At 37.2% G+C, this 12,086-nt stretch overlaps 1 protein-coding gene across 1 annotated transcript in view; it reads right to left on the bottom strand.

The window, feature by feature from the left end:
* The window catches only part of LOC150095635 (dynein axonemal heavy chain 8-like), a 2,108,518-nt gene that overhangs the window by 1,511,563 nt on the left and 584,869 nt on the right, over positions 1 to 12,086 (bottom strand). Inside the window, exon 27 of the mRNA XM_090409931.1 lies at positions 3,528 to 3,727. Coding sequence (XP_090266057.1) covers positions 3,528 to 3,727 — 200 coding nt within the window. The remainder of the gene's footprint in view (positions 1 to 3,527; positions 3,728 to 12,086) is intronic.

Raw genomic sequence — 12,086 nt, 5'->3', positions numbered from 1 at the left:
ATTTTTCATAGAATGGGAGAGAGAGGGAGAGGACAGAACAAGAGGACATCACTGGAAACTCTATAAGGAGGGCAGGAACATATGAGAGAGGAGCAGGTATTTTGCATGGAGAGTGGTTGGTGAATGGAATGAATTGCCTGAGTGTGTTGTAGGTGTAGATACATTGAATTAGTTTAAAGCACTGCTGGATGATTATTGTGTGCAATAGTGTGTACCCTCCACGATGTCTCTGACTGGAGTCAGAGACATCGTGTATCCTCGTGTAGGAAGCTATAATAAATTTAGTTTGCTCCATTGTCCAAGTGTGAGCAAACAAAGTTTGTGCCTGAAAGTATCTTCAGGACTAAGGTAAGGTGGTACAACACCAGGCAACTCCTTGCCTAAGGTGTTGTACCTTAAGGTGCCTCTAAGGTGTTGTGCCACCTTACGTCAGTCCTGAAGATACTTTCAGGCACAAACTTTGTTTGCTCACACTTGGATAATGGATTAAAATAAATTTATTATATTCTAACCAAGTGAAAAACAAACTTTCAAAGTAGGGAGCTGTCTCCAGTTGGGCAGAGTGATCGTGAGGTCTTGGCCTGGAAGATTACCAGTTCTGTGGAATTTTCAGTTAAGTAGGAGTACCTAAATAGAATTACCATGAGATAATTATAGTAAACAGAGGAGTGAGCTTAGTGTAGTGCCATGGGAAGAATGTGGTGTGTGTGTGGGGGGGGGGGAGATCTAATCAGTACACAGGAGATAGTTTAATCGAATCATTCAAGATTTTAGATCTTTCATAAGTAATGTCTTAAGCACTTACCTCCTCACTATTCATAAGTGGAATGTAGATAATGAAGAGAATCTAGTGAATTTTGATGCTATCAAAACATAATCTGTCTGACTTCTCAGAAGGAATATCTCATTTCTCTCTTCTTACTTATGATAATATTCTGATTACCAATCACAACCAATTTTCTAGCTTTATCATGACACAAAAACATCACATTCATAGCTTCATCAGTCTCCAAAAACCATTGGTGTATTCTTGTATAGTTCGCCCACAGTTTGTAGGTCTCTGCTTGGCGTTTTGCCAAGAATAGTCGATTCATGCTGAAGGGGGGGGGGGGGAGAAATGAAGGACGTATGAATTGGTCGCCAACACACAAAATCACGTGCTTTATAGGTAAAATTTTCCAAATGTTATACAAGCAACATAGTTAACTACAATGATCATAAAAGAGAAGTTAATTTTCCGACGTGTAATAATAAACTACTCATCCCACAATATGGACTGATTACCCTATTATCGGAATGGATTCTCCTCCTGTTGACATACGCAGAAGTGTCGAAGCATCTCGAATCTGTGGACGAACTATATTCAGTACACTATTTCTCACCTCCAAAACACGACATTTTATAAATCCCCAATCCACATCACTTTAGAATACTATTCTTACATTTGAGGCCATACATCAAAAACCCATCTAAAAATACTCAATGGTATCCATAGAATAGAGTTTGCTCATGAAGCTTATTAATAGACCATCTCTCTCATGCTCTCTCTTTCTCTCTCGCTCACACACACACACACTCTCTCTCTCTCTCTCTTTCTCCATTCACTTTCTCACAGATAGTCTGGTTTTACATTACAGGTATTTTCATGGGCACTATTCCACTACAGATGATATGCACCATTATTCCTCTATTTTTCTCTAATCATGTAAAACTTGGACACCCTGTATCAAGTATAAAAGTCAATACAAAAAATAAGAAACGCAATCAGCTGCTGTCAACATCCACACAGTTCAGTAAATTTATCAAACCATCTTCTTATTCACTTTCTTTATTCTATTGATCTCTGTTCTTTGGAACAACTTTTTCCCAAATCATTTCTCTCAATGAATACAGCCTCCAGCTCAGAAACACATTTAACAGATTTTTCTTTCTCCACAATCACTTGCTAACACACAGCATTGTATCGTTATAGGTTTTGTGACCTCTCACATATGAGGAAGGATACTGATATTTAAAGAGGGGGAGGAATTAAAATAGCATTATAAAGGGTGAATTATATTAAATATATACAGACATTAATACAGATAAATACATGGCAACTTAATCTGTGGAAATTTAATATGAGGGACGTCCAGAAAGTAAGTTCCATTTTTAAATATTTTTGCCACACACTGCAATCGTAAAGTTGTGCATGCATGCTGAGTTTGTTGATTCATTAGCAAGGCATTGGTGCCATTTTCAGATATTCTCTCAGTGCGTATGCTTCTTAGTGTCTGTTTATAATGTCTAAGAAAATTGAATCCCCACCACATGTAAAATCGAATTGCCCACTGCATGTGAAATTAGGTCAGTTATCCGTTTCTTGAATGCGAGGAACATTAAAGCAGCTGAAATTCATCACCAAATTATTCAGGTTTATGGAGAACACACAATGAGTGATTCAATGGTATGAAGATGGGTAAGACTTTTTAATGAAGGAAAGACAGGTGGGCACGATGATGAACAGAGCAGGCGACCATCTTTAGTGACTAACGATTTGGTGTGTTCAGTTGAAGAGAAGATTCGACAGAATAGGAGATTCACTATGACGTCATTAACGCTGCAATTTCCAGAAGTTTCACGTTCATGTCTTCATGAAATTGTGTTGGAGAAACTGAATTATTGGAAATTGTGTGCACGCTAGGTGCCAAAGTTGCTCACAGCATAACACAAAGTGAATCGGCTGGGCAGCGTGTTGGAATTCTTGACATGCTACCAGGAGGATGGTGATGCTTTCCTGAGTAGACTCGTCATCAGGGACGAGACTTCAGTGTTGCACACAACCCCTGAATCCAAACAATAGTCCATGGAGTGGAGGCACACCTCATCACCAGTCAAGACAAAATTGAAGACAACGGTTTCCACTTGGAAAATCATGTGCACTGTGTTTTGGGACAGACAAGGAATTTTGCTGGTAGACTTCTTGGGTCCACAATCAACATATGTACTGCCAATTCCTTAAGAAACTGCATTGTTCGATCCAGAATAAATGACGTAGAATGATTTCTAGGGGCATTGTTTTGATTCATGATAATGCCCGCCCACACATGGCCAGTGTAACACAAAAACTTCTCGCACCTTCGGCTGGGAACAATTCCATCATTCTCCATATAGTCCTGACCTCATGCCAAGCAACTTTCACCTGTTCAAACATCTGAAATCTTTCCTTGGTGGTTGGCAGTTTCAAGATGACGACGAGGTCAAAGAAGCAGTCAATACGTGGTTTGCATCACAGGTGGCAACCTTCTATGATAAAGGTATAGAACTCTTGGTACCCTGTTATGATAAGTGCCTGAACAATGGTGGAAATTATGTAGAAAAGTAGTGAAAGATTAATTTCCAATAAAGTTTTTTTTGTAAGTATATTTTGTTTCTCTGACAGCCCATCGGAACTTACTTTTCAGACGTCGCTCGTATATATCATGCTTGCATGTCCTATATTAGATTTTTCTACCCTCGCCGAACAATTGACTAATCTGAACAAGTACCTGTTACTTAACAAAGAGCTCAATGTCATTAAACCATCTTCTAGAAAGGAGATAATTTCAATTGTTTCATTTCCTTTCAAAAGCAATTCACCACGTTTTTTGAAATTTCCAAAGTAAAGAATCTTGTCACGCCAATCTGATTTCACTTGATTTAATTTTGCTTCAATATCTTTCTCTTTAACTGCAGCAATGCAGATATCCTATTATGAGAAAAAGTATAAATATATAAATTATAAATACATTTATTTTAATAAAAATGACATCATGATAATAAAAAGAAAATTACCACTAAAACTAAAATAAAAACACAGCATCTTGACATATTAACATAATTTTTAAATATATTGTAATCATGAATTTAAAGCAGAAAATAGACAAAGAACATTAAATTTAGAATTAAAAAATAATAATAAAAGAATATTGGTATATAAAAAAAGAAGTACAAATATATTGACATCCAGAGTACTCAGTATTTGAAACACACTCTCCTCTTACACCTCTAAACCTTGAACCTGCCCTATACCTCTAGTATTAAAACCTACTTCTCCAGGATGAAATATGCATGAAGTGTTCATTGAATAACTCCACTATGTTCTCTGCATCAGTCGCTCTAACTTGGATTATTGTTCTCAGATTTGGTCCCCAGGATTTGAAGGGGATAAATTAGCTGTGGAAAGGGTACAGAGGCAGCTAACAAAGATGCTTTCAGGATTATACAATGTTGGTAATGAGGATTGAATGAGGGCATGTGGACTGCAGAGTTTGGTAGATAGAAGAAGGAGAGGTGATATGATTGAGACTTTTAAACTGTTGAGATGTAGTTACAGGGTTGACACTGGGTGGAACAGGGGAAAGGAGCAAGGACAAGAGGAAATCCCTGGAAGTTAAGAAACAAAGCTGTGAGCAAGAAGGTGAGGAGTGGGTTCTTTGCATGGGGTGTGGTTAAACCGTGAAATGCGTTGCCTGATAGACTGGTGAGAGCACGGACTGTCAAAGAAGTGGTATGATAAACTTTGTGTTTTCTAGGAAGGACCTCCCATGATGAGTCTTTTGACTCCATGGAGGCCTGGGTCATAATAATAATAATAATAATAATAATAATAATAATAATATACACTATCACTCGATGATGTATTTTCTCACAGATGGGGATATATATTTTAAAATTCACTCTGACATTCAGCAATAAGATGATGATAATTAGTTTCCTTTCATCCATACAGATGGTAGGGGCAGCAATGCTACCATACTAGGGAAGTGACTATGAGCAAGGTGGTTTCCCGTTGCCTTCCTTGCCGTATACTATATCCTATGGCTGTATCCTGTGTGTTCGCGGGTTCGGTTTGCCTGTTTGTGGGATGTAAAACCCCAGGAAATAAACTGAGGAAAAAACCCTACTGTCCACACCAAGACTGTTAACTTGGTTATGGCTGAAGAAGATCCTTCAGCTCTTCATGTCTATGATGGAAATTGAACCTAGGACACTCCTTCCCCAGGCATATGGTTGCGAAGTGCACAGCCACTAAGCTAACCACATGGTCTCGGCAATAAGAAATAACCTTATTAGTATGGAGAATATATGAAAGAATTAAATTAAACTTTCCAAGAAATTATATTCTTGTTTATTTCTTTATCCAAGTGTAAGCAAATAAACTTTGTATGTGAAGGATCCTCACAACTTTGCGACTTGTATATAGTGACTGATGACTTCACATCATTTGTCTTAGTATTTGATAATGTAAAGCACACATCCCTATGCATATGCATAATTGTATATATTGGGGAGGGGAAGTACTAATCTGACCAGTTTCAACACTTATTGAGGTTCAGTTAGAGTGCAGGGAAAGGACCTCTTCAAAAATGCTGAGTGACCTGTAAGAATCACTACTTATCACATCAATTCTAATCTCAGTTATTCCAAGACAGGAAACTGAAACTCAGCACCAGCTCCATATTTTTGTTCATCTCAATGTGGAGATGAACCAGAGCATTTACTGGCAAAAGCAGAGCACTTAACAGCAAGCAATAAATGGTCTGCTTCCAAGGAAGCAATCCTGCCATCAGTGGGAGACACACATAGAGAAGAGATACAATGATTGGATTAATGCAGAAGTTAGATATTTCACATATATAAGTAGTAAAAAGGTGTATAACTTATTATTAATATATCCTGCTCAGAGATAGCTCTAGAAAATTTTTCAGTAGTTAGAAATTAAAGTTACCAAGAAATTATATTATATGATACCCAGGCAATTGATGCAAAGTCAACAATCTCTATATACACTTTAGCAAGTTGCAAAGATACTTCACATGTAAAGTTGGTTTGGATAAAAATTAAACAATAATGTAATTTCTTGGAAAGTTTAATTTAATTTGCAACCAAGTAAAAAAAAAAAAAATTCTACAAGATATGAAGGCATTACTGGTACTAAAAAGAACAGTTAGATTATTTATAGGGAAATTATGAATAATGTGAGAATAGAGGATGATGCATTGTAGGTACTTTGGATATTACAGAATCTGAATGCAAATATAGTAATGGAATTGGAAGGGATATTGGCTCCCATTTTAAGACATGTAGTGGAACTGGCAAAGCCTTTGACTACACTGTTTAATTTTAGTCTCGGCTCTGGTAAAGTCCCAAGAGAGTGGAAGAAGAGGGCAAAATAATTCCATTGTACAAAGGAGGACCTAAGTCTGTGTCAGCAAAATTATAGACCAATCAACATCTCAAGATTGGTGGTAAAAGTATTGGAATGGTAGGTCAAAAAGAGAATTCAGTAACAGGTGGATAAGAATATAATACTCTATTAGAGGCAGCACAGGTTTGTGAAGGGGTCGGTCATGCCATAGCAATCTAGTAACTTTTTATAATAGAGTGACAGCTGAGTTGAATAAAGGAAATGGCTATACAATAATTCTGCTAGATATTGCAAAGTCATATCACTGAATACCACATGGAACTCTGTTATGCAAATGATAACAAATGGGGATGGATATGACACTAAATATGTGGATAACAGATTGGCTGCTAGTCAAATATCAAAAGTGGTATATGGAGGAGCAGAATCCAGGAGAAAACAGGAAACCACTGCTGTTTACTTTGCATATAAACGATAGAGGAAATAATCTGAAGGGAGATATTAAGTTGTTTGTTGATGATGCAAAGTTGAGTAGGATAATAGTTAAATCAAGGTGATGTAAAGAGCTAGCAGGGTGATTTAAATAGGCTGACAGTAAGAACAAAACATAATGTCAATTTAATATGGAAAAGTGTAAACTTATTCATTTTGAGACAGAAAAATTACAAGCTGCATACATCATTGAGGGAAATGCACTCCAGAATTTGGGGAAAGTAGTAGATAGAGAGTTGAAGTTTAGGGGCATATTGCTAAAGTAACCTGGGTAGTTCAAAGGATTACTTGGTTATTGAACAATACACACAAACAATCAGTGATTAGGAAGTTACCATTCCTCTTTATAAAGTATTTATATGACCACATCTGATTACTGTGATCAGGTCTGGTCACCTGGGTTTCTTGGGAATGAGGAAGTGGTGGGTAGGATCCAGAGGTGAGTGACCAAGATAGTGAGTATTCTGTGGGCTTCCTACGACAGTAGATTGAGGGTTTGTGGATTGAAAAAGTTGGTTGAGAGGTAAAAAAATGGATATAATGGAAACATTTAAGTTACTTAAAGGATTTTATAAAATTGATGCAGGGGAAATGTTTCAGCACTTGGCTAGAAGGCACAGAACAAGAGGTTATTCCTGGAATTTGAGTAAGAGTGCAGTTAGCAAGGACATGAGAAACTAGATTTTTCTCTTGGACAGAGATGAATGAATGGAATGAATTGCCTGACTCTGTTGTGGGTGCTTTGTCTGTTAATGGTTTCAGGGAGAGAGAGAGAGAGAGATATGATAGATACTGTGTTAATAGTTTGAGTCTTCTACAATGATTCTTAGGACTATGTAGTGCCAGTGAAATAATAATAAATTATTACTTTTAATCCTTTCTTAGTGCTACTGTAGTCCATTAAGCATCTAATATGGGATGGCTAATATAACAAGCATTGGTATGAGCTAGCATATATAAGATTACTAACTTAACAACATATAAAACCAACAATAATAACTTTAATGAATTAAAGGTACAAATATTTCGTACTGAAAGTAACAGTACATCATCAGTGTAGAACAAACAGTTAAAGGAATGGAATACAAAGTACAGAACAGTCGATGGATTGCCAATGAAAATTGTTAATGCTTGCCAGAAAATTAATATTAATAAATTATTATTAAATACGTAATTCTTAAAAACTATTTCATTGATGGTTGCATAAGATAAGAATCTCCCAAACATTTGGGAGAGAGACAGTCATTTTGATTCAAATTCGGACGATATAAAAGGGCTTCGCAACTTTCTTTGAAAAGGCGTTCCTATTTAAACTTGCATCTGTGGAGAAGACAAGCTTTATCCCACTGGATATTATGTTTAGTGTCAATGCAATGTTGGGCTAGACCAGACTTATGAGGTTTCATGTATTCGATATAATAATGATGTTCCTTCATTCTTTTTTCCACAGAATGGCCTGTTTGTCCAAAATATGATAATTGCATTCACATGGTATCTGGTAAACACCAGCTAACGAAAGAGGTGGCAATTTGTCTTTTGTAGATGGCAATGAATAAGAAATTTTGTTGATAGGAAAATATGTGGGAATAAGATGATCTTCTCTTCTTCCACAGCTTTTCCCACTTAAGTAGGATTGCTGTTTGTGGTGAGTCTCCTCCAATCCAAGTTCTTTATCCTCAAATCCTCCTCTACCATCTCCCTCCATCTCTTCTTTGGCCATCTGTGCTTCCTCCTCCCCCGCACATCCATCTGCATGACCTTTCTTCTCACATACTCTTCCTCCTCTCCTCATCACATGACCAAACCATCTCAACCTTGCCTCTTGTATCTTTGCTCCTAAGTTCGTAACTTTCACAGTTTCCCTTACAAAGTCATTTCTCAGACGATCCTTTCTGGTCACAACGCACATCCATCTAAGCATTCTCATCTCTGCTACCTCCATCCTGCTGATGTTATTTTTCCTCAGGGCCACAGTTTCCATAGATGATACTTCTTCAAAATAAGATGATACTTCTTCAAAATTCTGCCAATAGGTTCTGAGATGCCTGAAATATAAGGGATTGGAACTCTGTGGTCTGTTGAGGAATCTTGAGGTGTTGGAACATAGGAGTCAATTATCTGTTGGATTCGATTAGGGTTGTAACCATTAGATTCCATTAACTTTTTTATAGTGAAAAGTTCTTGTTGTAAGCTTAAGGGGGATGAGCACACTTTATGTGCTCTATTAATTAAAGATTTGATAATACCGAATTTTTGAGAGGTGTGATGAGCAGACTTTATATTGAATATATGAAATATCATAGTCTGGTCTAGTGCAAGACAGCATTGACACTAAACATAATATCCAGTGGGATTAAGCTTGTCTTCTCCAGATGCAAATTTAAATATGAATGCCTTTTCAAAGAAAGTTGCGAATCCCTTTCACATCGGCCGAATTTGAATCAAAATGACTGTCTCTCTCTCCCAAAAGTTTGGAAGATTCTTATCTTATGCAACCATCAATGAAATAATTTTTAAGAATTATTTAATAATAATTTTTTAATATTAATTTTCTGGCACGCGGCAACAATTTTCATTGGTAATCGATGGACTGTTCTGTACTTTGTATTAAATTCCTTTAACCGTTTGTCTACACTGATAATGTACTGTTACTTTCAGTACGAAATATTTGTACCTTTAATTCATTAAAGTAATTACTGTTGGTTTTATACGTGTTAAGTTATTAATTTTAATTATGCCACAGGCACCTCTAAAGATTAGTATATTATTATTATTATTACGGGCAATTCCAAGGAGTCCTTGGACTCATCGAGGGAGGCCCTAAACATCATATCCAGAAAAACTATTCAGCATCCACACAGTATCTATCATACTTTGCTTTGAACTCACTCACAGTCATGGTACCCACAACAGACACTGGCAGTTTATTCCACTCATTCACCACTCTCTAAGCAAAAAACCTAGTTCTAACACCCTTGCTAACCACACTCTTCCCCAGTTTCCATGGATGACTCCTAGTTCTCTCACCACCAGTCCAGTTCTGAAAAATTTCCTCTGAATTAATCCTGTAAAACCCTTCAGTAATTTGAATGTCTCGATCATATCACCCCATTTCTGCTTATCACCAATTTCTGCAACCCACAGATCTTCAACCTGTTCTCATAAGGTTCATTCCATAGACCAGCTATCATCTTGGTCACTCTCCTCTGGATCCTCTCTACCTCCTCCCCATCAAGAAGAAATTCTGGCACCCAGATCTGGGCAGAGTAGTCAAGATAGGGGTCTTATCAAGGCTTGATAAAAAGGAACAATAACTTGCTTGTCTCTGCTCGTCAAAGTATTCTTCAGTAACCAAGTGATCTGATGAGCTGATTTAGCCACTTTTGTAATGTGCCCCCTAAACTTCAACTCCCTGTCCACCAACACTCCCAAATCCCTGGCCTCGTCAATCTCCTGGTTCCACCAATATGGTATACTGCTGCTAATCTTTTCACCCTAAAATGCATAACTTTACATTTAGCCACATTGAATTGACATCCATTCTCCTTAGCTGTCTTCCAAACTATCCAAATCATCCTGCAAAATTTTGATATCATGTGCATTCACTATTGCTCTAGCCAACTTTGCATCATCAGCAAACAAATGAACAGTTCCTCTCAAATCCTTTCCTATAGTATTAATGAAAAAATTAAATAGCAGTGGTCCAAGATCAGCACTCTGAGGCACACCACTAGTCAAAGGGCATCTTTTGGACTCTACTCTTGAATAAACTACTCTCTCTCATATCTCTCCATCGACCACCCTCCTATCCATCTCACCAGCGCTATATCCATCCCCATATGCTGCAGTTTATTGATTAGAATTCCGTGTGGTATCCTGTCAAAGTCCTTAGCAAGGTCCAGCAAAATCACTGCGAATCCATTACCCTTATCTAGTTCAGCCATCACTGTGTTATAAAATGAGAGTAAGTTACTGAGGCATGATCTACCCTTCACAAAACCATGCTGCCCCGTACAGTATCCCATTTTCGTCTATCCTATACAGATACATACAGTATCCCATTTTCATCTATCCATTCCTATATTTTTCTCTTGACTACTTTCTCCAAAACCTTGACAAGGACTCCTGATATGCTGATCGGTAGGTGATTTGCAACAGCAGTCTTGGAGCCTCCTTTATGCAATGGAACTATTTTCCCCTCCTTCCACCTCTTGGGACTAACCCAGACCTGAGACTCAAATTAAACAAAATGGTCAAGGGCACTGACAATTTTTTTGCTGCTTCATGTAAGACCCGAGCTGGTATACCATCGAATCCCACAGATGTATTCATATTAAGGTTTTGTAATATACTATTCACCTCAATTCCTGTATAAGCTATTGGTTCCTTCATTTCTACAATATCACCACCTGGATGATATACTCTTGCAAAGTGCTCACTCAGTAATTCCACTACTTCAACTGATTCAGTTGTATATATAAGACATATATGCCATGCTCAGTCTTGATTTTTGTTTACTTGATTAGTGCTCAAGGTTCCACTATGGCTTTGTGTGGAGTGGAAATCAAGAGGATTTGCACTGCCTGGACCATAACATTATTAATATATCATGGGATCCATTATTAATGTAAAGGACTGCTATACAAAAGACATCAGAAGAAGATTAGGAAAGGCTAAAAGAACAGTCAAATACTTGTCTAACATCTGGAAGGAAGCATATATCTCCATAGGAACAAAATTGAGGATTTTGGATGGAGCTGTTTTTCCAACAGTGACTTATGGATGTTAGTCTTGGAACCTAAAGAAGTGTGAGACCAAAAGGATAGCCACATTTAAGATATAGTATTACAGAAGGCTGTTGAGGATATCATATAGTCAAAGGTGAACAAATGGATAGATACTAAAAAAGGATCAGTAAAACTTTCAGTCTCCTTAAGAATATTGACATAAGAAAGATGAAATACATTGGACACATTGAAAGGGTGAAAGGGAAAACAGCAGTAGAAGATAAAATTCACATTTCAAATTTTTGCAGCGTGTATTTTATTTTCATCATTCGTTTTAACAGTCCATGTTTTTGAACCACATAAGAGTAGTGGTGGCCACTACATTATAAAATTTTTATTATTATTATTATTATTATTTGTGACAACTCCAAGAAGTCCGAAGACTCATCGCAGAAGGACACCTATTATACAACTCTCTGTCTCCACCTCTACTACCAATCATCAACATCAGTGCCATCTACCGCCCTCCACCAGAGTTGTTTTTTTTTTGTTTTTTTTTGTCTGTAACTTGCATGTGTTCTGAAGGGCCGATTTCTCTTTATGAGGAAGAAAAACTGAGTTTCCGGAAGAAAAAAATCCTGCTACCTCTGTAGGAGATTGACTAATTCAATTTTATTGAAAAAACCCATATAAAGATT

The sequence above is a fragment of the Typopeltis vanoorti genome, chromosome 20 (assembly GCF_054136105.1).
Source record: "Typopeltis vanoorti isolate ZY-2024b chromosome 20, IOZ_Tvanoo_1.0, whole genome shotgun sequence".
Lineage (NCBI taxonomy): Eukaryota > Metazoa > Arthropoda > Arachnida > Uropygi > Thelyphonidae > Typopeltis > Typopeltis vanoorti.
The sequence above is the reverse complement of the archived record's forward strand: the minus strand, read 5'-3'. Positions and strand labels throughout refer to the sequence as shown.